Source organism: Stegodyphus dumicola, chromosome 4, assembly GCF_044657685.1.
Source record: "Stegodyphus dumicola isolate Sdum_Otavi_A_Nest chromosome 4, ASM4465768v1".
NCBI classification, from domain to species: domain Eukaryota; kingdom Metazoa; phylum Arthropoda; class Arachnida; order Araneae; family Eresidae; genus Stegodyphus; species Stegodyphus dumicola.
Window position 1 is genome coordinate 77139388 of NC_140771.1, and position 27264 is coordinate 77166651.

The 27264-nt window shown below is 32.2% G+C and overlaps 2 protein-coding genes across 3 annotated transcripts in view; one reads left to right on the forward strand and one right to left on the reverse strand.

Moving 5' to 3' along the window:
• Positions 1-1573: 1573 nt before the first annotated feature.
• LOC118202276 (B-cell lymphoma 3 protein-like) overlaps positions 1574-27264 on the reverse strand; it is a 37053-nt gene continuing 11362 nt past the window's right edge. Inside the window, exons 2-4 of the mRNA XM_085814352.1 lie at positions 26545-26736; positions 10024-10271; positions 1574-2235 (exon numbers count right to left, since the gene is read on the reverse strand). Coding sequence (XP_085670478.1) covers positions 1960-2235; positions 10024-10271; positions 26545-26736 — 716 coding nt within the window. The 3' untranslated portion in view covers positions 1574-1959. The remainder of the gene's footprint in view (positions 2236-10023; positions 10272-26544; positions 26737-27264) is intronic.
• Positions 25874-27264, forward strand: part of LOC146997585 (uncharacterized) — an 83667-nt gene continuing 82276 nt past the window's right edge. The window contains exon 1 of one of the 2 annotated variants that reach the window (XM_085815112.1): positions 25874-26176. The gene's annotated coding sequence lies outside the window, so the exon portion shown is untranslated. The remainder of the gene's footprint in view (positions 26177-27264) is intronic. The other variant, XM_085815110.1, reaches the window with a different exon arrangement.

The following is a 27264-nucleotide window of genomic DNA, read 5'->3' on the forward strand; positions in this document are numbered from 1 at the left end:
GGCGAATTGGATGTGAAGGAGTTAAAGGAGAGGATTTATCCATCTCTAGTTCTTTTACGCAAGTCCAGTCAATACCCCGCTGAATCGAATACTGAGAGCATTTTGTTTCACCATTAACTACCTATAAATTTTTCGTAAATTTTTGTTTAAGGTAAGATAATTGATTTTTGATTTTTCCTAAAAATGTTTTATCTATTTATTTTTCTATACATTAAATTATAGAATGGTGTTTTAATTTCTTCTATTAATAGTAATATTTTTTATACATGTAGAAGCGCTAAGTTTCGCAGTCATCAGAGGGCCCTACACGACACGCAGAACATTACTTTCTTACCTGAAAGACGATGCCAACGGCAAGAGAGACTAGTCGAACCACATGAATGTGGCGACTATTGATTTTTGTTTTGATTCCGTTAGTGCAAAAAGGCGCCAATTAACTGTACTTAAACATCAAATGATGCAAATTTGTATTTAACTAGCCCGAGGAGGCGAGAAACAACTGCCTTATTTTACTCTAACCTGCTGTAGTTACTAAAAGTTCTTGGGTGAAAAGAAGAATCCTCATTCTTTACCGAGTGACACTATTTAATTTTTCCACATAAATATTTAAATTAATTCCTAACCATACGATGGGGCAAGTTGTAACATATTGCAGCTTGCGCCGAGATGTCCATTCATGTAGTTTAATATTTTTTTCTTTAAATAATAATTTAATTCTTTCTTCTTTAAATATCCGCATTCAGATTATTTAAATTACTTTATTCTATATAGTTTTCTTTTCCAAATTAGAAAAATTGATTTTTCACCATCAAAGGGAAGACCTCTTTTTAAGTTTTCACCTCGGAAATAGTCTAACAGTGGCCGATGCAAAAGGAATTCTGCCGTTGTAACTGATACACCCAAAACGGAAACGTTGGTAAAAGAAAAATGAATAATAATAATAATAATAATAATAATAAAGATTAAAAAAACTCAACATAAATAAAGAAAGAAAGAAAGACATAAAATGAGGAAAAGGAGGAATTTGAGCTCAGATGCAAAGTCTGAAACAGATAAACGGTTATGCTCAACTTAGTGAGTTGACTATACAGCCAGCGCTTCTGACGAATAAGAACGGGTGTAATGCTTAATTTGTAGAATGTGACTTTAATGTTGATTGGTTAAATAATTTAACTTTTGCTTGCTATTAACCAATTGACATCATTCATTGTCATTATACTAAGTAATAATAATCATCAAAAGTTAACTGTTATTCTTTGTTTCAAGTCTGTCAGAATTTCCCCAAGTAACTACTACACATTAATATAATATACTACATATTTTTATACTATAACATAAAGCAATTATAGTTGCGGAATTATATAAATAAATTTAGAAATACAAAAAAATTTCCAAAAAGTATTAAAAACTGTCTCTGCGTCCGCTACATGCACTTCGTTATTATTGCTTGTTTGTGTTGGCTTAGTAGAAAAACTCTTACGGAAAAGAGCAATAAATATTATTTCAATGACAAACAATAAATTTAAAAAACTTCTCGTTTATCCGAAAAACGAAAATGGACATTTAAGATATATCATTCCTTTTATTAAATATTTCATCTTAATAATTTGTACATAAAATTTACACATAATTAGAACTGAGGTAACGAGTCCTCTTTTCTAACACTTTATGCATAATCCAAAAAATCACAATACATTTTCCCATCAGTCTTTAAGTTGTAGTCGTTTAAGCAGTAACGAGTGTAATCTGAGTTGAATAGTATCTTTCTCCACATGTCTTACGTGTATTCTAATTTTTATATTGCACAGGTTTTCCATCGTAAGACACTGCTTCGATGCATAAATAACGTAATTAAACAACTCAAGATTTTGCTCATTGAGTAGCTGCGAACTTCTCAACAGCTCGATGACTGTTTCCCAATTTTGGGCCCTTAAATTAGCACCGCAAATTATGAGTAAATCAACCAATCTTCGGTCTACCATATATACACGCATAGAACATTGGAGTAAAACCCTCTACATCATGTTTGTCTATGTCATTCCCAGAAATCAGTAATTTGTGGAGAGCTGTTCGACCGTCGGAAACAGCAGCATTAACATCACATCCACGGTCTATCAACAGCATACATAAATTTCTGTATGAACAATTTTGTCCTGTATTTGAATTTTCTTCGGAAGCAGACATTTCTATAGCAGCTATCAGTGCAGTTTTCCCAAAAATGTGGGTATGGTTGATCTGCGAAAGACAGAGGACATAAGAAATCATATAATTCAAAATATTTGAATAACAAGAGTTAAGAAAAAACTATCCCAAGCAGTTAGTGAACCGTAAATTCACACTTAAACACTCACACAGAAAACTAATCCCTTCACCTGAATGAATGTCTAAAGATGCAAAAAATAAATAAAAGAATGTCTAAAGATTAAAATTACTTAATCCATCATTGAATTAAGTAAAATACTGAGGCAACATGTCCCGTACTCATCATTATGAGCATGATTTTTTATAAGAAATCCCGTATATATAAATTATTGACAAAATTTCCTACCTTTTTGTCCAAACTTATTACTTTTTGTCTATAATTTATATATATATATATATATATATATTATAGGCAAAAAAGTAATAAATTTAGTTAAATTGGTTGTAAATTTATTACTAGATTTATTACTTTTTTCATCATTAATTAATATTTCAGCAGCATTTTGTGTGGAAATGAATTGGGATATCTTTGTTATAAAAATTTCTATGATACTATACATACATATGTATATACTTGTGTGTGTAAGACATAGAACATGACGAAAAGTTATTAACAAATTAAATTTAAATGAAACAAATTGAAATAGTCCTTTAAAGTTCTCATTGTAATCCTAAACAACTCCCTTCAGTATATCTACAGTGAATCATTGAAGTCTACAATGAGTCTTTTCCTGCAGTTTCTCAGCATTTCTGTAAACGTTTGCCCAATCGTTGTCCAAAACTCAAACAACTCGCTTGCTTACTGCAAAGTCTCTCTCTTCACAGTACTTCTTTTTTCTACTAACTGAGACGTAAGCTGCATATACAAAACTGTGGAGTGCGTACATTTAGATTACAATGATATGGGTTGTCATTGCCTACTTCGCTGATGTTTTCATGCTAAATTTTTATATTTCATAATGGCATACACATAAGTTTAACTCATTCACCAAACACGTAAATCTCTAATTGAGCCCACTTTTGTTCTTACGTGTACTGTATCTTCTATTTTCTTTAATATATTGTTCAGCCTAATTTCAAAAGGTCTTATGATCAAGCTGAAAAGTCACTAAACATTGGTAGTTCGACCCGAGTTTCTAATCCCAGAAATTTCCTAAGACTTTCTTTTTTTATACTTATTTACTGTGTAAAAATGTCTTATAAAAATTTCAGTTCATGAAGCGAAAATATTTTAAAATATATTCTTTAAAAATATTGCAAAAATTTTCATCTTCACCTTAGCATATCTTTTTACAAATCGCTTTAATAAGGAAAGAAATCAACTAGGATTCGATGATTGATACCTTGCCCCATATTATACATAACTTTTTCCAAAGGCATAGAGTTTATATGGATATCAATAACTTAAGGATTATTTCTCCCTCTAATTTTTTTAACATGTTTATTCCAGAATTTTCTTTACACACTGTAGCGTTTAACTTTATGAGTTTTCTAAAATCATTCAATTTGTGTAGTTATGGTAACTTTGCATACCTTCTAACAAGTAGTTATATTTTTAACCACTGTATTTTAATTAATGTTGACTATGAGTGTACAATTATTCACTTGTTTCACGAGTGCAAATATTTATTTTGTACGCAAATCTACGTAAAATAGCAATAAAGCTTGAGTTATGCGGAGCTCCTGATCGATTGCTTGTTTCAGATTGAATGAAATTAAGCTTAATGTTACTGTTAATTAGCTTGTTATTAATTTAATTGTACGTTTCTAATTAATTATATGTTCAGATATTTCCAAGCATATTACACAAACTTTTGCATACCAAATTTTAGTTTTTAGTTATTAGCTTTTATTTATTGAGAGTACTGATTGATTATATTAATTTGGAGTACTGTTTATCTAATTCTTTTGTTCTAGATAAATTTTAGTAAAAACGTCTTGGCATAACAATTTAAATTTATTTGTAATTGATACGTCAGTGTTCCAAACGCATAGTAATGTTGTTACAATAGATTTCATGCTAAGCTTTTTTTAAATTTAACTATTAATTTCTGCAAACGTTTACATGATAACTAATTAACGAAATATATTTTTAACACACTTTGATACGGAATAATCTGTTGCACGCCAGTGAATTATAATAAATTTTCCGGTTTAGTTCAGACATCTTGACTATTATTGATGTAATTTATAAAAAATATAATTGGTATGCTGTATAATTATTTAATTTATGATATTATTATAATACTCTTTGCTCTAATATTGTTATTAATGAAAGATGTTTGTAATGCTAATTTGTATGTTTACAAAAACTTTTATTTTCTTCGTTAGCTCTCCCATTTATTACTGTCATTCAAGTAATTAGCCTGATTGTTAGATATTCTTTACTTGTTCTTCTGATTACTGATATGTAATTATATTTCTTTATTTTTATTTTCCTCTTGGGTAAAACTGACTTCGAAAAGTTAAATTGTAAGCCTGTAGGCAACGGGAGACAGAAATTTTGATTCGCGCAGTTGGACTATAAGCAGAGGTGTACTCCAACTGCGCTGATGAAAATCCCCCCTTGTCCTGCTATAGTCCGACTGCGCCGATCAAAATTTCTTTCCCCCGTTGCCTACAAGGTTGCAATTTTATTTTTCGAAGCCAACTGTAGCCAAGAGGAAAATAAAAAGAAATATATTTTTTATAAATGAATAGTGGATTTGTTGCCAATCTAGAGGAACTAAGCTTCGGCAACAACAGAGATAACGCCTTCTTTTATTATTATTGCGAATTAAGTCATGCTTAATCCTTTCTGGAATTTATTCCACGAAATAAGTGTTTAAGATTTACTTCGTAATTTTTAATACAGATATTTTGACTTTTTATGTATTTTTGCCTTGTCGTGAAGTAAGAACTGAATTAATTGACGAGAAACACTGAATTGTCTGTGAAAAATCGTTTCTTTTTTGTTTGTTTAATTTCTTTTATACATCGCTTTAGATTTACTTTTGTTAATTGCTGTGTAACACAAAAGAAATTTTCAGAGGACTTGCAGAAGGTTTCGTAATACTCTTGCAGGCAATAAATTCATCTTTGTAACAACATGTGGGGCTACAAGGCATTCTTCATGAGCACAACTATTGGCTCTGACCTTTTTCACCCCTACAATCGGAAGTCAGTGTATATTCCTTAAATAGCTAAATTTTCAATCAGTTCCGAACGATTCTTTGACTACCTTGGTAAAAAATATATTTGCTTCTGCTATAAATTCAACCTTGAATTAAAATTGGCGTTATTTAAGCATGTTTACATATGATGGGGTTTATTCACAGTCAGAGAGGAAAAATTCTCGTTCTTTTTCAGGACATAAATTTTATAAGGACTGTGGAAAAGCAGAGTACCAAAAATGGCGTTGTACAAGAAAAAAATGCAAAGCAGCACTTTATCTTAATAAGACAAATAACGTGTTATCAAAATCTTATCTGTGTCACAATCATGAGCGTTGCAAGACTATTTCTAGACAAGTTGTTTCAAACGGTGTTAAACAGAAAGCAGCGGAAGATACATCTGAAAAACCTCAGAAATTAATCAGGAAAGAATTGACTAGTGTTGCAGCTCATCATTCAGATATTGTTAGCAGCCATGATGTTCACTGTATTCGGAGAAATATGTACCGACAGAGAAGGAAAGTCCTACCTTCACTTCCAAAATGTATTTCTGATGTGCATTCTGCATTAAATGTAATGCAAGTGATATCTGATATCTTATCAACATGAAAATCTTCTTCAGATTAATGACGATAAAAATAATATAGTTTGTTTTTTTAACAGATTCAAATTTAAGGATCTTATGCGACAAAAAAAAGTTTTTTGTTGATGGCACTTTCACATTTTGCCCAAAATTTTTCTTTCAGATGTTTACGTTTCATACAGTGGAAAATGGACATTATATCCCACTCGTATTTTTTTTACTACCAGGAAAGTCTACGGCAATATACGAAACTATGTTTCAAAAACTGAAAGAATTCTGTTCTAACTTGCAGTTGAATTTTCAGCCAGAAATTGTGGTGGCAGATTTTGCATATGCAATCCTTGAAGCTGTGAGAAAAATGTGGCTTGAATGTTCTATTACAGGATGTAGATTCCACTTGACTCAAGCTTGGTGGCGAAAACTTCAACAGTGCAAATTGCAGCAACAATATCGGAATGGTAATTCAGAAATTGGCAGATGGCTTCGACTGGTATTTGGATTACCCTTTTTGGATGCTGCTGAAGTTTCGGATAGCTTCCTTGAAGATCTGATGTCAGAGCAACCACGGGATGCAAACATCACACGCTTTACTGATTACATAACCGAGAACTACCTAGATGAGGATGCAAAATTTTCCCCGATACTTTGGGCTTGCGCTGATATTTCATCGGAAAGAACAACTAATGCATGTGAAGCATTTCATTCAAAATTCAGAGCGAATTTTTATCATTCCCATCCTAATATATTTGTATTCACAGATGTAATTCGTCAAATTCAGATAGATATATACGCTGCAATAAATGGTGTGAAGCAGCATAAAAAAATAACAAACAGGAATTACGCAAACAGGAAGGAAAGAATCGAGGATTTACTTAACAAGCGCAGGTATGTAATGATTTCACGATTAGAATTCCTAAGACGTGTTTCATGTTACCCAAAAATTGTAAGTTAATTATTGCAATCCATTGTATTCAAACAAATTAATGTGAAATATAATAAATATAATAATTTTAAATTACAAAAGCATTGAGAAAAATATTTAAAAACAGGTTAGCATGATAAAGAATAAACTTAAAGATAATGCTAAAGTATGAATAAAATAAATAAATAAGTATAAAATATTAAATCATGAAAACGATTTCTAGAGTAAATTTCTAGGGGTTAAAATTTAAAAAATACAGTAGAAATGAGAAGAAAATTTATATCTCTTTCATATCATAAGTTTATTAAGCATTATATACTCTACACGGAGTACGCATTCCTTGAAACTGAAATACGGACATAGCGGCACAGAAAAATATTTTTTGAAAAGAACTATGTAGTAAGGCATAAATGAAAGAAATTAAGTAAAAACTAACAAAGAAAATATATAAGAATTATTACATCAAACACTCTCTTGACCGCAAGTGATAGAATTTTGTTTTCTCGTTTATCTTTCAGCAAAGCTTATACAATTAAATAATCACTTTCATTCGCGTAAAATTATAAACAAATGTAAATTATTATACAAAACGCATAAAGTTAAACACCACAGTGTGAAAGGAAAATTCTGGAATAAAAATGTTAAGAAAATTAGAGGAGAAATAATCCATAATTTATTGATATCCATATAAACTCTATGCTTTTGAAAAAATTTACACATAATTTGCACTGAGGTATCAATCACCGAAAACAAGTTAATTTCTTTCATTACTTTTTCTTATCAGAGGGATTTGTAAAAAGATACGCTAAGGTGAAAAATTTTGCAATATTTTTAAAGAATAAATTTTATAAGTATTTCTACTTCACGAACTGAAATTTTTACTATACATTTTTACACAGTAAAGAGAAGTACAAAAAAAGAAAGAGCTAGGGGATCACTGGGACTAGAAATTCGGGTCGAACTACCAATGTTTAGTGACTTTTCTGCTTGATCATAAGACCTTTTGAAATTAGGCTGAACAATATATTAAAGAAAATAGAAGATACAGCACACGTAAGAACAAAAGTGGGCTGAATTAGAGATTTACATGTTTGGTGAATGAGTTAAATGTACCTGTATGCCATTATGAAATATTAGGAATGTAGCATAAAAGCATGAGTGAAGAAGGCAATGGCAATCTAAATCATTTTAATCTAAATGTATATCATTATCAGTATCTGCTATTAATTTCAATACTACTGAAAAAATTATAAATGAATTATATTATAAATCACATGAACTCATTGCATTATAAATTACAACAGTTAGTAATATTATTAGCGTGATTTAGCGACCATCTTTGTTAACAAATAATTTCAAGTAATTAAATTTACAAATAATTCAGCCTGAAACTAGGTTAGAAAATAAGCTACATGCTGAAGATTAAGCTTTGCCAAGGTGTTAGAAACATTTTCTGTTAACTAGAGTTGTGATGCAAGAATTTGTAAAAATTATCATTTAGATATAAATTGGCATAAATACAATACAAAGTATGTAAATTTTACATACATGAAAACTTGAGTACAGTGCAACAATATGTGAAAAAGGAATGGATTAAAAGGGAACTGAAAATCCCAGGATATGAATATAAGGGAGTTTGATTTTTTTTTTTTTTTTTTTTTTTTGGTTAATCATGAAAATTCTGATGACGCTCATAATTATTAATTTATTAATTAAATGTGTATTAGAAATTAAATGTATGCCAAAGTACATCAGGTGGAAAATAGAATAAATATTTAAACGTTTCTAGTTTTAAAATATGGAATTTGTAACAAAGTTAAATAACCTTAAAATAACTTCAATGATTAAAAATGGAAAGCTTAATACGGAAATACATTGCAATAATATTAGTGTGAATTCAGAACGACTTAAGAAGTCCAATTTTTAGATTTAATAAAGATAATTTTTATAATTAATTTAGAACTTTTTACCTAAAATGGTAAATTTGAAAGTTAAGACCATTCTGCTATCTAAGAAGGTTTGTTAATATTTATCTAGACAAGAAACTTATTTAAAGTGAGCTACAAATCCAATATTTGATGCGTTGATTATGTATCAGTTTTGTGTATGTCATTAATCTATCCATTTTATTATTCAAAACTGATATATATATATATATATATATATATATCAGCGACTAAAATCTAGAACTTGGAAAGTTTTTAATTCTTACAGAGAATAAAAAAGATCTGGCTCAACATTCCTTTAAGCATCATAAAACTTTAAAATGAGTGTAAAAGAAATTTATTTTTTAGCACACGCCAGACTTTAAAATTAATATTTGTTAAATGCACAATTTTTACAATATTGATAAAGGAAAATAAAGGCTTGCGATCTCAATAGAATGTTCCATTAATGGCGATAAACGACTTTTTGTAGCACCAATCTTCTTGGAAAGAAATGGGGGACAGGTAACGTGGCGCAGTTCGTGGATTAGAAAAGAGGGGGACGGGGATTTTCGATCAAATTTGGCGCAGTTCGTACCCTACCATAAGCAGGACGGGGAGAGGATTTTCATACGCTCAATTGGAGCCCACCCGTTCTATGTACATTTGAAAAGAAAATATATAAATATATTTCAGTATAAGTGAAATCAATTCTCTCTTTCCAAGCATAATCCAATTCATGAATATTTTCTTTTTTGTTGTTGTTAAACTACGAAACAAAAAATATTGACACTTCAGGTTAATACGCATGAGGTCACGACTTAAATTTAATGTGATATAACAACTTTTACTCAATATCAATACAAGAAATAACGTGAAAATAACATATCGTGCCAATTATCCTAACCCGAAACAAAATTTAGGAGACATTTTAAAAGTATAGATGACAGATTTACTTCTAAAATTAGTTACATTAATTTCTACAGTTTCTTTTAAATATAAATTTCGTGAACTACTGAAATTCGTGCTAGAAAAATAAGATTATATATTTATTTAGAAAATTTGTTTTTAATTCATTTCTAAGAAAAAACTGGCTAAAGTTGCTTTCATTATCATTAAATTTATATGTCAAAATGTAAATTTTGAATTGTGTAGTGACCTGAGAAAAATATATATTTTGTTTAAAAATTAATACTAAATATTTTTCATTTTAAACACGGTTTTGATTCTGTTACTTACGTTTGCACCGGCGTCTAAAAGAAGAGATGCAATTGGTGTTGCGTTTTCTGCAACGTTAAATGCAGCATTTAATAGAGGAACATATCGCAGGTCTTCATGAACAACCACACTACTGCCTTTTTGCAAGAGGTATTGAATAACTTCTGGACAACAATATCTACAAGCTTCGTCCAAGGGAGTCTGTCCAAGATTGCTGTGCAGGTCAAGAAGATATGCTGGCGAGTTCTCAGTTAATGACTTTACAGTTTCTGAAAAAAAAATTGCATACATTAGCTTTAATCATATAATAAATTCAAAAACATTAAAAATATCATCAATATTAATATCACATGTGAATTGGGTTCCTTTTTATGGAGTAGCAACATAAAATTTAGAAACATTTTATGCATTAGCCTCAACTTGTTTGGAGAGGAATTGCCAAGTAAGTGCACCTTTCGTAAAAAAAGGGGGCATACTATTCTATATTTCAAGTTCTACGTTTGCCGAATCACGAAATTAAACTTACTTTTTCCATGTCTCGAAACTTTGATATGTAGCATTGTTCTAACATAGGTATAAAATCGTACATTTTCTGAAATGACATACCGAATTTTTTCCATATTTCGATTCTACGATTCAGATTATGCCAAAGTGCCAAGTTTTGTAAAATAATCACACGAACAGTTTTTAAAAAATTAGCTCTCACTGTTTCAGCAGCGCAATTTTAATTGAAATTTCTATGTATTTATTAATATCTCTTTTTTGATTAAGCCTATTTGATTCTTTTTCACAGTTCGAGATTTAGGTTCAATCCAAATAAAATTCGCAGCTATTTTCTGATTTGTTTTTGAAATTTGTATTTTGGAGTAATTAAAAAAATTTTCAAAACAATTTTTCAATTATAATCCATCAAATTTTTGTCATCATTTTAAAGTAGATGCATTTCTAGACATACCTGCAGAAAATTGGTTTTTAATTCAAAATTTCCAAAGATATACGAGAATTTATACATTGTTACATTTTGAAATGATGCATATTTGTAATAATATCAAATGTGATTTACGCACTTTGTTAAAATTATTTGAAAGTAAGAACGATATATCTCTTTTTACGCTCGCGCATAAAGAAAAAAGGGGATAGGAAAATATGTTGCTATAAATTATGAATTTCGCAAAGTAAATTATTCTTGGCGTAAACTGAAAAAAAGTGTGCCAAGATAAATTTTTAAATTTCTCGGTAAGTTTCTCACCAAATTAAAAAAAATTTGAAATTTGGGCATGATATGAGCCGTAGAATCAAAATATGTCGGCATGGTTTTTAACAAAAAGTCCGATTTTGAGTCAAAATACCTAAGTTAAACTATGCTATATGAAATCTAATATATATCCTCAGTCACGCTTTCGAGACATGAAAAATGCAAGTTAACTTTCGTCAATAGGTCTTTAGAATGCGAATTATAAAAATGTCCTTTTTTGTGCAAGGTGTACGTCTTCGCCCCTTTATAGAAGAGAGAAAATTCATAAGAAATTAATTTCACTCATAAGATTATAAAATTTGAAGAGTTTTCGTAAAAATTACAAAAAAATAGTACTTATCAAGAATGAACAAGAAATCTGTACGTCTAAATCATTCTTCGGCGTTCTTGAAGGTTGAATTTTCGTCACAGCACGTGAAGCACAGCCTTAAGGTTAAGGCTAAGACCAAAACCCAATATATTCCCTATTTTCAATGCAATCTGATAGGATTTTGATGAAAACTCCTGTTTTGAAAGCTTTAAACTCGGTAACTCAGGGAAAACAAAAATTTCGTTATGGAACGACCAATTGTTCCTTACAGTTTACACTGCAGTTTGTGAGGCTCTTGAATAAACCATGTGGTTTGAATTCCATATTCAGCCAATATAGTACTTCCAAATGGCAAATGAGTAAAACAGATACAAACATCAAATAAAAAAATTAAGGGGGAGGTTTTGGATAAAATTTTAGATTTAAAGGACCAAATTCATTTCCAAAGAACTTAAATACTGTTAAAGGAAGAAAGGAACGGAAATCCATATGCCGCTTACATCAACGTGTCTATATAGTTGAAGAACATCATTTCCAAAGGTTTTTGAAATATGTGTAGATATCACTTAATTCGGATAATTAAGAGAAATGCCATATGTTTTCACACATGTATCTACTGACGGGAGCCTTATTTGCTCAAATTCCAAAAATCGTGTTTAAAGATCATAATTTTCCAAATATATGTTATGTATTTTGTACATAGATAGATAATTTTAGTAAAATTATGCGTAAAATTGTTGTATTTTTCTGTATAACGTAGCATGAAAAGCTGAGGGAGCAAATGTTCTGCTGCAAAAAGAAGAATACAAGGGCAAGTATCACTGAGTAAATGGCTGTCTCACCAATTTGGCGAGAAATCGCCAAAAGTTGCCAAACTTGTTAATCGTTTGGCTACATTGTGTTCCATCCTTGTATAATTGTAATCGGTATTGTAGCTGAATAACTGTAATTGATACTCTGCATAACCGTAACCGTAACCGTATTTGGCCCTCATATTCCTTGCAGTAATTTCGAGAAGCAGAAAGTACTGGAAATACCTCGGTGGTCGGGTGAAACGTATATAGACCGGAGAAAGCATCTGCTCTCAGTTGTTGCAGTTGTTAGCTTGGAGCGACTTTGGAGAGTTTCGCCTTTTAGATGGGTTTAGCATTCTGTTGTGTTTAACGTACCTAGTAGTTTCAAGTGTAACTACAGATTGTGCTCTGGGATGTTGTGAAGAGCTGTACCAGTATTTTTGTGTAAACTTTCAGAACTCTGAAGTCTTTCTTTTTATATAATGAAGTTTATTAACCTATCATGGGACTTGTGTGCATTCAGTGTATTACGAAACCCTGCACACACAACACTATTCATACTGCGTTTTTTCCCCTGTTTACACCTGTAATAACTTACTTACATCTTTTTTTATCGGTGGTTCTTGTGTTCTATTGGCCAAACAAAGACACTTTCCTTTAACTAAATCTATTTAATAAAGAGAAGACTATGTACAAATATTATATAGCACAGATTACAGAGTATCTAGTTTATACTTCTCTCAACCACTCTCATCAACTTCTCAAACCTCTCTGCTGAAAACTCTTAATTAGCTAAACATACGGGCGGCGCAGCGCCCTCTACCTCTTTTTTTCTACATCACTCGCCACCTGTACTCTTTAATAAGAGTATACAAACTTACTTACATAACAATATCAACATTAATTAATAATGGATTAATACTAAATAGTACGACATATACAAATGAATAATATAAAAGAATAATCTATACTCGTATATATTAAAGCCACAAATGAACATAATAATTAATAATATAATAAAAACTCAATAATATCAAAAGTTCTAAATTAAATCTCGAAAGGATATAACATCTGGATCGATCTTCTGAATTGTCCTTTGGGCGTGCAAACAAGGCACGCTCGAACATGTCCATCTCTTCCTATAATCACATTTTCAATTACACCCATGTCCCAAAGTAGTTTGGATTGTTTTGGTCCTTCTACCAACACAACGTCTCCAGTTTTAATGTTCCGCTTAGTTTTAGGATTAGCAAAGTTATGCGCATTTCTAAGATGGAGTAAATATTGTTCTTTCTACTTGATCCATGTTAATTTTAATAGCTTAGATTGGTAACGCTTCCTCCTAGTTAAAGTCTCTTTGTCAGATATCTTATTAAAAATTTCCAAGAAATGCTCGGGAAAGTTAAATGTACCACGTTCTGGCAATAAAAACTGTGAAGGTGTGAGCGGGCGAGGTTCACCCAGCTCGTTGCTCTCGTATGTTAAAGGTCTATTATTTAGCACACACTCGAGTTCAGTTAATATTGTAGAGAGCTCTTCGAAAGTCAGTAATGCTCTCCCTAAGATTTTCTTCAGAGGTTCCTTGATGCTTCTCATCAAACGCTCCCAGAACCCTCCTCACCATGGGGAACGCTCAGGTATGAATTTCCATGTTACCTCTTTGGATGTCAAGAAATCACTCACACTTGGATCTGCTTTGATTCTTTTAAATCCTTTAATTATTTCACATGTGCTGCGGAAATTCTTGGCATTATCTGAATAAATCACTTTGCAGCTCCCCCTTCTTGCTAAAAAACGTCGTAATGAAAAAATGAAACTTTTTGCTGACATATCTGAAACCACTTCAATGTGTACAGCACGAGTGACGGCGCATGTAAATAAGGCTATTTACACCTTTTTGTGGTTATCCGCTTTTTCTCTAATAGTAACTGCTCCCGTTAAGTCGATGCCTACAACTGTGAAAGGATTACTTTGGACTACACGATCTCTGGGTAACTGACCCGTTAACTGTTTGGCGGACTTCACTGCGAATTTTTTATACACCAGGCAAGCGCTAATAACTTTCTTTACTACTTGTCTTCCTTTAGGTATCCAAAATTTATTCCTGACTTTGGACAATGTTGCCATGACTCCTGAATGGAATACTTTTATGTGTTCACTAAATATCACTAGTTCGGTGAACTTCGTTTTGGGCAGAATAATGGGATGTTTTTCGTCATCTTTTAATTCTGCTTGTTCCAAACGACCTCTGACACGCAAAATACCTCTACTGTCCATATATGGTGCTAAACTGTAAAGCTTAGAATCTGGTGTTATTAGATTATTCCTCTCTAATTGTTGAATATCCGAAAAGTAATTCGCTCTCTGTACTTGTTTTATCCAGTACTCCTCAGCTTCTTGGATCTCCAATACAGTAAGAGGACCTTCTTCACAGACACGTTTTCTTAGCTTGGCGACAAACCGCTTTACCCAAGCTGTAACTCTCAACAGTTTTTCGAGACTGCTGAATTTCTTAATGTCTAACGCATTTTCTTCTTCTGGAATAGTCACCTGAACATAAGTGCTTAAACGTTCCAAATTTTGAGTATCAGTTTCTACTTTAAACTTCTGCTCAGACCATTGATCTTTAGAATCTTTCAACCATGAGGGACCATACCACCAGTTATTATCTTTCACCAATGCATTTGCTGTTTCACCACGAGTTAATTTATCTGCTGGGTTTTCCGACCCTGGACAATATTTCCATTAATCAGGCGAGGTACAGTCTTGTATTTCTGCAACTCTATTCGACACGAACTGCTTCCACTCACGCGCTGACCCCTTTATCCACCACAAGCAAATTTCGGAGTCCGTCCACAGAACTAACCTACCTACCAAATCCTGAAACATTTTCAATAAATATTTCCCTAACCTAGCTGCAACTACAGCCCCCATCAATTCCAACCTAGGGAGGGACAACTTTTTTAACGGAGCTATCCTACTCTTCGACATTATAAATGACGTACATACCTCTCCTCTCCTCATTCTTATATCTAAAATATGCCACCGCTCTATATGCCACTACTGATGCATCACTGAAAATATGAATTTCAACCGACTGACCTTTACTTAGAACTTCTGTAAAGTAGTACCTCTCTATTTTCAACGCGTTTAATTCCTCAATTTCAGCGCACCACCTTATCCATTTGCACCGTAACTCCTTTGGCAACTCTGCATCCCACTCCAAACCTCTCTCCCGTATTTCCTGCATTAGTCTCTTAACTCGCACCACAAATGGAGAAATAAATCCGACTGGGTCAAACACCTTAACTGCTGTGCTTAACACCGATCTTTTGCTATTTCTCAACGATTCTAAACTACTCAACAATGATGTAACATCTACTCTCAAACCATCCTCTTCTAAGTTCCACACCAAGCCTAACACTTTCAACTTACTATCTCTCTCAGACCTACTTTCTTCACACAACCCTTTCTGAACCCACAAGTCATACAACTCTTTAGAATTAGTGTTTAGCTTTCTCAAATTAAAATTCGCGTCTCTCAAAATATATACCGCCTCCGATGAAAGACTGAAAGCTGATTCTACACTTTCCCCTCCATAACACAAATCGTCTGCATACAACGAGCTATTTAACATCTCGATACAGTTTTTGTTTGTTTCCGATTATTTCTTTAAATGATGTTTGATCGTTGCACTCAATAAAAACGGTGAACAATTACATCCAAATAATACTCTGTTCATTTGCATAATTTTAAAGTCCTCACTGTCATTATCAGGATACCAGAGAAATTTTAAATATTGCCTATCTTCCCTTGCTATCCCAATCATCAAAAACGCCTCTTCTATGTCACCGAAGAATCCAATTTTAAATTTTCGAAAGGAAAGAATGATATCCAAAATATTCGGATTTAGGTTTGGGCCCTTTTCTAAGTAATCGTTTAACGATAGCTTTCCTCTTTCGCAACTGCTGCAATTAAATACCATCCGAACTTGAGTGCTTTTTTTATCTTTACGGACCACTCCTCGGAATGGCATAAAGTACCCCTCTCTCGTATCCTCACACGTTTGAATAATGTTGTTTTGTGTCTGAAATTTAATTATTTCCATAAACTGTTCCCTCACAAAGCTGTTACCTTTCAACTCTCGCTGCACCCTTTCGAACTGCCTTCCTCTTCCGAATCGATGTGTATAAACAAGCCGGTGGAGTCTGACCCTGAACTTAGCTTCTTACTCTTTCCCCCCACTCTACCACTCAACGTCCAACCGAATATGCTTTCATGCAATACTAAATATTCTGTTAACCGATGTGTTTTCCCCGTTAAAATGCAGTTCAAATAATCATTCCCAATTAAAATCTGTACCTCTGCCACTTTACTATCGCAGCTGTCAGATAAGTGATATCCTTGTTGGCGAAGATTGTTTATAATTTCTACAGATGGCCTGGGTAATGCATTGGAACATATGGTTTTTACTTCGAGTGCTTCGATGATTAGAGTGAACCCGGTCTTATTTTTTAAAGAAAGTCTTTTTCTTTTAAATTCTCTCACTGGAGGATTCGAAGATGCAAATGTATGAATTCTTAATCTTTCTTTACCAATAGTTGGTAAACTTGCTTTTCTGGAAATAGACTGACAAACATAAGATCTTTCGGAAGCAGAATCGCATAACAACCTAACGTTAAATGTGGAATTATTTCCTACCAGTTGACCTCTCAATATTTGATAATAAATCACGTCATTAGGAATGTGCTTGCTCAGTGTTTCGAGGAATAGTGAACTAACGTTTGTCTCTTTTGCTGCGCTCGCAGTATTTTTAATGGATTTATTTTCTTGCCCATCTGCATCACACAGGCTCTCTAAATGCGACAAAGATTTGCAAATATTACATTTAACCCATTTTGCCTTACAAAATGGGTTTTTTGTGACCCTTTTTTAAACAGCGCTTGCACTTAAATTGATCGTATAATGCTTTGTGTTTCTCTGAAATACTTAAGTCGCAGTCTTTTGAGAGGTGAGATTTAAGACAAAAGTCGCACATATAATTTTCGACTGATGTATTAAGCGTCGCCGCTGATATCATTTTCTTTTTAATTGAAGCAACACTCTTACGATAGTAGTCGGTATTTCTTCCACTGGTTATCGAAAGTGTTTGTTGTTTAAGACCCAGAGTTAATGACTTTTCGCGCGCTTCTACTTCTCTCTTTAGAAACAACAATAAATCTGACACTGTTGACTCTGTACCGACCTTTTGCTTCCTACTAAACTGTAACCCTAAATCTTGCGGTATACACTTATATAAAATAGGAAGTAATAGATTGCCGTAAGAATTAAAATTAATATCTAATGTCTCTAAACTTCTTGTTTGAACTGTTATTTCATCATATAGTTTTCTTAAACTGGATACATCACTTGAACGACGTAGTGGCTCCAAAGCTTGGAGAACGTTCAATATGCGCGCTAACTAATATTTCCTTTTTCCCAAATCTGTCAGTTAAGATTTCGATGGCCTTTTTATATTCTCCTATTAATGGCAATCCGCTTATAGCTTTTGCAGCTGAACCGGTGAGTAAAGATCTTAAATAGTTAAACTTCTCAACATCTTGAAGCGTATTGTTTTCGTGAATGGCAGCTTTACACTGAGCCCAAAATTCAGTAAATTTACATAAATCGCCGCTGAAAGTTTCTAACGTAATGCGAGGCATTTAGTATTATAATTAGCTTTGATTTCCGAAACTTGTGAAGTTGTTCCGGTTTTACCCACATTTTGAATATATCTATTGACTTTCGATTTACATCTAATGATGGATTCACTGTATTCTAAACAATGTTCTACTTCTGTCTCTAATTCCTGAACTGTGCTTTGAGCATTTTCTGATGCAGATATTTTAACTTCATCATATTTTCTGATGCAGATATTTTAACTTCATCATATTTTAACAAGCTAGTTTCTCTCTCGATTAACACTGAAAGTGATTCCTGCAACACTTCTAGGTTCGGATTCTCGTTCTGCAATTCCTCATCCAATTTCCTTATTAATTTTGTTACACTGGTACGAACCGAACCTATAATTTTTCTATTTCTCTCGACGGTTTCTTCAAAACTCATTATAAAAGATAAATTGCATGCAGATAAAATGAAATGACTCACCTTCCCGGCCGATGCATTGGCCAAACAAAGACACCTTCCTTTAACTAAATCTATTTAATAAAGAGAAGACTATGTACACTACTCAAAAAAAAAAAAAAAAAAAAAAATGGGACAGTCCTATATCTCTCGATCTACTGGGCCGATTGACAAAATTCAAATTGCGTTCTTCATGTCTCGAAAGCGCGACTTCGGATATATATTAGTTTTATATATAGCACTATTCTAACATAGGTATTTTGACACAAAATCGGACTTTTTCTGAAATAACATACCAATTTTTTTACATATTTCAATTCTACGACTCAAATTACGCCTAAATATGAAATTTTGTAAAATTTGGAGCGAAATTTACGGAGAAATTCACAAATTTATGTTGGCACTTTTTTGTCAGTTTGCGCCAAGAATACTTCACTTGGCGAACTTCTTAATATATGGCAACCTAGTTTCCTTTCCTGTAAGCGGAAAAAAAGTCACCATCGTTCCTTTTTTCCAAATAATATTCTTTATATTATATTTTTAATTATAACTTATTATTTTATGTAATTTTTTCTTTTTCGAATTTCATTTTAATTGTTTAAGTTGCACTTTTTTTTTTTTTCCAATAACTGTTTTAAAAATTTCTATTTACCTATTCGAACTGCTTAAATAAAGGTGCAGCGTTTATTTATTTATTTTTTTTTCAATTAGTTTTCTTTATATATATTTTTGTCATAGTTATTATTTTAGGTAATTTTAAAATTTTTGTACTTTTATTTTAATTGTTTGTGTTGCATTGTCTCTTCAGATAATTGTTTTAAAATTTTCTATTTATTCCTTCGAATTGAGCATTTTAAATATATTTATTAATATAAATTTTCCAGAATTTGATTTTATTTATTTGAATTGCGTTTCTTTCGGAAGAATTCTTTGTAACCCAGACTACGATGCGTTTGAAATGTGCATATATTAAAAGAGAAAATACAGTAAAGCACAGTTAACACGCCTTTCAATGTTCCGTTCAAAAAAGATGTATATAAATAAGAGAGATGTATAACCGACATTTTAACTTAGGATTACTTGCATACACTGTTTTAAACAGTTTTATCATTGTGCGCATTGTTTTACACAATTTTATCCTACATTTGGTTTCTTAAAATGTTATCCATATTTTAGTCAAATATTTTATTTTTGAAATCGCAAGAATCAAATATCATAAGATTAAAAGGTTTTAAAAAAAATACTAAATTTTACGCAAAAATTTATTTTTTCTTCTCTTTTTCTTCAGGCATTCTACTTTATTCTTGCTCTTTTTCTTTAGGCATTCTGCAAGTATATTAAAAAGCACCCAACTTTTCGAAATATCTTTATATTTCTGACAATCATTTTAAATAAAGTTATCTCCTTCCATTTCATCGGGAAAGGCCCACAAACGGCCGAGCGGTAAAGTCGCTGAACACTGATAGTTCACTCCGGGGTTCGAATCCCGGTAAACAGGCTGGTTGCATGGGCGTTTTCGTGGATTTTCTCATGTGTACCGTGTATGCCAGCTGATTTCCCTTAGAAAGTTCTTCACAAAGGCATCCTTCCTTTTAGGCAGATAGCCCTGCTTTGACGTAACTTAATAATTCAATTCAATCCATTTCATCAATATTTGGTCAGAGCTTTTATCAGTCTTTAGAGGCTAAACATTTTGAAGGTATGAGATGAAAGGAAAGACTGGTTTCATTAAGAGGTTTTGGTTTATTTAATTATGACAAAGCACACTAGGGCTATCTGCCTAAGGGGAGGGATGCCTTCGTGGAGGACTTTCTAAGGGGAACTGGCTGGCATACACGTTGCACATGGGAAAAACCACGAAAATGCCCAAGCAGCCAGCCCGTTCGCGGGATTCGGACCTCGGACATAACTACCAGCGTTCAGTGACTTTATCGCTCGGCCGCTGTTTCATCAGGAGGAAAAAAAAAAACATCTTTAGGTGATATCCGCATACATCACTGGATAAACTCCTGAATCTTCAAATAATTCGAATGAGAAAATCATGGAATTCTCCATTTATGATACGATATGATGTTCTATAACGTAATTTAAATTTATACAACCATATAGTCTAAACCATATTGTCTTTTCTGTTAACCACAAGCTCAATTAATGGTATTTGCTGGTGTACACGTCCAAGTGTTTTTTCTTTGAACACCTAAATTCATTGAAGTATCCTGAAAGTATCTTCAAAAGCGTCCAACTTTTTGAAACATCTTGGTATGTCTGACAGCCAAATTTCCCTGCAAATTTTTGCTTACTTTTCTCCCTAATTTTCTTCTTTCCTTCTACAGTTATTTTCAGTGCACACACAAGAAAATTAAGATTTTTCGATTGCTAGACTTCCATAAATTTTGCTTTCTGGTCAATTTTTTAAAATATCAATTACGTGAATTGCGTTTCAGCTGAAGACAGCTTTTCATTTTCTAGTCATTTTAACTATAAATAAAAAAAAAGCGAATTCCAAAGGATAAATATTTTAATTAAAAGATTTTTGCTAAATGACAAAGAAATAAAACAGTCCAGCAGGGTTAATTCTGTACCACCGAGTAACCCGATTCTTATATCGGCTGAAACAATCTAAATCATATTAAAGATTATGTTTTTTTATACAATCTATAACGCGAGAGAAAAATTAGCTTCTTAAAACATTTTTTCTAAGAGGATTAATATAAAAGATTATATTTATATATATATTTTCAAAGCTGGGACTTGAACCAAACTGTAAAATTTTTTTAATTTAATTTAAAGTTTAATTTACATGGTTGTTATAATTAAAGTTTCAATTTGAAATGGTCATAAAAGGAAAACTACCGTACCAAATGTTATCAAACTTGGGAATCGTATAAAGGAGGTTATGAGAATTTATTTTCAGCGAGGAAAAAAATAGTTAAAAAAAACTCATCACCAGGGTGAAAATGGCGCTGTATACAAGATTCTTAAATGAAATAAGACACGAAAACATCTGTTTAAAATGTGTTTAATATTTTCCGAAACGTGTTACAAAGCATGTTCAATGTAGTGTCTAGCATTTTCCGAAAGCAAGTTAAATCCTGTTACTGCATTCTCAACAGCAGCTCTTAGCATATCGGGAGGAATGTTACGGACATGTCAGTGTTTAACATTTTTCATTTTTGCCAAATTGTTTAGATTATCACCATAAACAGTGCTTTTGAGAAAACCCCATAGCTAAAAGTCACAGAGGTTGAGGTCTGGTGGGAAGAGGGGAAGTGTTGGCGTATAAGACGTTCATTCGTGAAGTGTTGCCTAAGTAACTGTGCGACACACGTGAGGTGGGGCCCAGCCGTGCATAAAAATCGTAGTATCTAAAATGCCACGTTACTGCAGTTCATGTATCACGAAACATTTTAACATTGACTCTAAATGAACTGCAATCACAGTTGTCCAGCTGTCGACTGTTCTTCAGAGAAAAATGGTTCAGTTATAAAACTAGCTGTCATTCCACACCGTGTGGAATGACTGCTATGCAATCGAATGCAGTAGGAGAAGGCAATGGAACTAGATAGATAACATGAGGGATTTTTTTGGCCCAAATCGATTAAAAGCGTTTTGAATCAGTATCTTCATGTTTTAGGGCCGAATTCAGGCTTCAAAAATTACAAATTAGCGATCTGTAAGAAAACGATTTCCAGATTGTACACACTTGTGCGAGTGATTTGCGATCTCACATTTTCTAATCGCTAATTCGTTGTTTTCACGGACGAATTTCTCACTTACACGGATGGCGCACTCGACGTTTATCGAATTTAACGCCTTTAAATGGTAATTTTCTTACTTCAAAATTTCTTTAGGGTATGCAACATATAAAACCCGTGTAACAAAAGGTTAAGTTAGATTCCGACCCATACTTCGTTTAAAAATATTGCATACAGCGCCATTTTCCCCCTGGTGGTGAGGTTTGGAACTTCCCTTTTTTCGCGGAAAATAAATTCCTATGATCTCTTTTACACGATTACCAGGTTTGATAACATTTGATCCAGTAGTTTTTGTTTTATGACCGTTTCAATGTGGAACTTTAATTATAAATACCCTGTATATTATTAAATTTTAATTGAAGCTATGCGTTATATGTATACCATGCGTAAGATTTCCGCTTTTATAGAAAAAATAAAGAATCGAAGCAAATATACTTAGGATAATGGAACAAAACTGAAAAAAATTCCCTTCCCTCCGAAAATAAAATATTGAAACTTCGACCTTGAATTTATTGGGTTATGGAAATATTTAATTTGACTTATCTTCTTAGTTCCGACAACAATTCCGTCAAAATTTCGAATTACTTAAGCTGAAGTAAAATATTTAGTATATATTCACTGTATGTTAGTAAAGTAATCAGAGTGTAATAAAAATAGATTATAGAATTTACGCTGATGCAACTTTTTGTCTGACTGCACAACATGTAATGGAAGAGAAGGCTTGTAGAGATCTGTTTTTGACATGCCTCTAAAAGTAGATGTCATACCCCTTTTGTCTCTTCAATATCAAAAAACTTTCCTTTGAGAGGCAACTTTAGTTTTTGGGAAAGAAAAAAAATCACAAGAAGACAAATTTGAAAAACATGCAGGACGAAGGAGTACACATACTTATTTTCGGAACACAAGCGGTTCTCCGACTGGTTATTGAATAATGAAAAGATGCATTATCATGCAATACAAAACATTTGGAATACGTTGTCTGACTGAAAACGTAAGATTAAAAGTCATCTGCTTAATTCACAACCATTTACAAGTCAACTAATGGGGCAATTGCAGAATCGTTTTGATCCTGAGCTTCTAAGACAAACCTTATATCACTGGATTTAAACACTTCTTTAATCTTCCGAGAACGTTCCATCTTTAGCTCATATTCCAAGAATATTAAGTGAATACAATTATTGCAAAAGAAAATGAATATTCATTTGCACTACGGCTTGGTAGTTCTGCTTTTTGTGTCTAAGTATACAACAATATTTTAAATATTTACAAATAAAATATTAAATCGGAGATTTAATTGGAGCCTCACCAGTTGCCTAGCATTTGAAGATTGTTAAACACTAACTGTTTGTTGCGAAGTCTAACCCAGGGTTTTGCATGGTTGGTTTTCGTAGTTTTCTAGGTTCTCTTTACAAAGGTTCTCTATGAAAGCATCTTAACCAAATAGGTCCCACATTCTTTCTATGTTCAAATAACCAACTAACCTAGTTTAAGCGCGATTTCCAAATGAAGTTGCTTGCAAAACCCGAATACTCATTAAAAATCATGTAGCTTGCCAATCAGGAGTAACATGAAAGATACGGCGCCAATAATTGAATTGCTGTTACGGTACGCTGTTTCTAAATTTAGATGGTCATTCCTTAATTAAATAGCCCACTAGCGGCCGAGCGGTAAAGATGCTGAGCACTGGTAGTTCGGTCGGAAGTTCGAATCCCGCGAACGGGCTGGCAGCATGGGCGTTTTAGTGGTTTTCCCCATGTGTAACGTGTATACGAGCCAGTTTACCTTAGAAAGTCCTCCACGAAGGCATCCCTCCCTTTAGGCAGATAGCCCTCGTGTGCTTTGCCATAATTAAATAATCCAATCCAATCCAATCCTTAATTAAATATAATTGATTTGTAACTTCTACTAGAGCTGACGGTAAAAATTGAAGTGCAAATAAATAATATCGTGTGCAATCTTGATTAATATAAATTAAAAATTTTGCATAGAAAAATATTTGCATTCAGACAGAAAGTTTTTTGAAATATCTGCAATTACTTTATAAGAAGGATTTATTAATAACCGTAATAATTACTTATTATATTACTGATGATTAGGATTCAGTTCTTGACAATTACATTCTAAATTAGAATTTTAAGGATATAATGAAAATAAGCTACGCACAAAAATACATTTTTACAGATTAAATTGACATTAAATACAAAAATACAGAATGTTGGGTGTCGTTTATATAATTATTCTTGCTTGTCCACAGAATCTGCTGACTTATCCAGCCATTAAGTAGCTGCAGATCATTTCTACATAACCATTGAACTTCCATTAATTCAATCTCTACAGGGTTGTATGTTTATATCATAATTTGACTATAAAAATGATTATTCAAAATCTTATATTTCTATAAAAATATACTATGCTTTAAAAATATGGATGATAGTATCTGCCGCTCTTTCAGCCACTTCAAAAGCGACAGTTTGTTTAGAAATAAATTATGCAGTTAATGTCATAAAATATTTTCATTAAATTCAAATAAACATTAAACGAAAATTCTCAGTTTTAGACAATTCGATTTAAACGAAGTAAAGTAGCAGACGATAAAACGCCGAAGGTAAAAATTTACTCTTAGAAAAACGTACTCTTATTTTTTAAAAAAAAGGAAGAAAGAGAGAAATTTAAAAAAATTGTTAAAAATTTGAATAATATCATCTATAATTTAAAAAATAGATTTACATATAGTATTAATAAATATTTATTGCGTCTTATTGTGGGAAAAAATTTCATATAATTAATTCTCCGTAAAATTTTACTTGAAATTTAAGGTTAAAAATAGCTGTGGCAATTCAGTGTAACAAAAATCCATAGACCACATTTGGCGTTATTATCGCTCAAAAAAAAAGATGCCAAATTTCAAAACGCGAAAATATGTAAATTCGTGTATATCTTAGAAAATTTTGAATAAAAAAGTCTAATTTTTTGCAGATATGCTTAAAAATACACCTACTTTATGATGATGGTAAAAATTTTATAGGTTATAATTCAAAATTTTTTTCGAAAAATTTATAAAAATTATTTAAAAAAATAGAAATTTAAAAAATAAAACACAAAAAATGGGTAAATTTTATTTGGAATGAACCTAAATTTCGAAATGTGAGAGAAAAAATAAAAAAAAGTTTAGTAAAAAAAGAGATATTAATAAATATTTGCCAAATTCAATTAACATTGAGGAGCTAAAATTTTGAGAGCTAATATTTTAAAAACTACTCGTACGATTTTTACAAAACTTGGTATTCTGGCATAATTTGAGCCGTAGAATCGAAATATGGAAAAAAAAATTGGTATGTTATTTCAGAAAAAGTCCGATTTTGTGTCAAAATACCTATGTTAGAATAGTGCTATATATAAATCTAATATATATCCTAAGTCGCGCTTTCGAGACATGAAAAACGCAGTTTGAATTTTGTCAATCGGCCCAGTAGAACGGGAGATATAGCACTGTCCCCTTTTTTTTTTTTTTGAGCAGTGTACAAATAATATACAGCACAGATAACAGAGTATCTAGTTTATACTTCTCTCAACCACTCTCATCAACCTCTCAACCCTCTCTGCTGAAAACTCTTAATTAGCTAAACATACGGGCGGCGCAGCGCCCTCTATCTCTTTTTTCTACAACACCCTTGCGGTTTCAGTTTCTCGCTCTTAGACTTCCTCAGAGGCACACGAACAAAAATGCATGTTCACATCTTTAGAGATTAAATTATCTGGATTTTTCCAAAGAAATCAGGTTTTCAGCGAAGGAGAAGGAGCTTTGTGGAAAGCCATATTCGCGTTAGATTTGAAGAAAACCTCTAAGCCAGTTCATTCGCCGCGATTTGAACGCTGCTCGAACAACTACAGTTTAATGATCTCACTGCTCAGCAGCTGGTGTGCTCCATCTACGTTGGTGAGTAAATGCCCTTGTTAAAGTTGTTTGATTACTTTCTTGTATGGTTAAAAAATGACTCCTTTACAAATAAATAATCCTTATTATAATTTGTTTTATTTCTGAGCTTTTTGAATTCGTATTTTCTGATGCAGATATTTTAAAATAACATATGATAACATAAATTACTTGCAAAATGGCAATAAGGTTAAGAAAACTGAAATTTCTTATTGATGTAAGTATAATAGTAACAGTATAACCTTCCATAAATTTAATTCCTTTACTCTTCTGTTAATTAGGTACTCGGTATATCAATTGCTCTTCGTACAATTTATTTCATTGTGTTAATGAGGGGAAATGTAAACATATTTAAAATATTTTAACCAAACCTATAAAATTTTCTTGGCAAGCAATATGCAGAGCTGTACGTCCTTCTATGTCTATGCTGGTTACATATGCTCCCTTTTCTAGAAGCAACTTAGTTAAGTCGTAATCAAAAATAATTACGGCCAATTGAAGCAGAATGTTCCCTAAGACGTCATCATAATTGGAACTCCAATAATTAGGATATGCGAAGTTTTCTGAAAATAAAAATTGCTCAATATGAAAACATCTAGATAGTACGTAAATATGAATTCATACATGATTTATTAAAAGATTATAAAAAAATTCATATCAAAGTACAGTAATTTCTGAAATCTTTGTAGCTCTTTTACATAAATATTACATTAGAAAGGACGATTTTACGATACTTTCTTTTGTTCCTGATCACAAAATGGAAACATTTATAAGAAAATGCTATTTAAGTACGCATCTCATAGAATCATTATAAATTTGGATACCTTTAATAAATAGATTTCTTCACAGTAACTTTAACAGGAGTTTATGAATGAATAAATCCTTCATTCCAAATACATTTATAAATAATTTAAAAATATTTACGTATTTTGTTAAAGGCAGTTACATGCTTTTTGCAAACATATGCATAAATACCCATACTTATTTCATATTTTTTATTTTCGGCATGTGCAGATCTTTAATTTCTATGCATTCACTATATTTTTCGAGTAAAGTAATTTACATAATTTAGAATATACCCGAAATTTTTA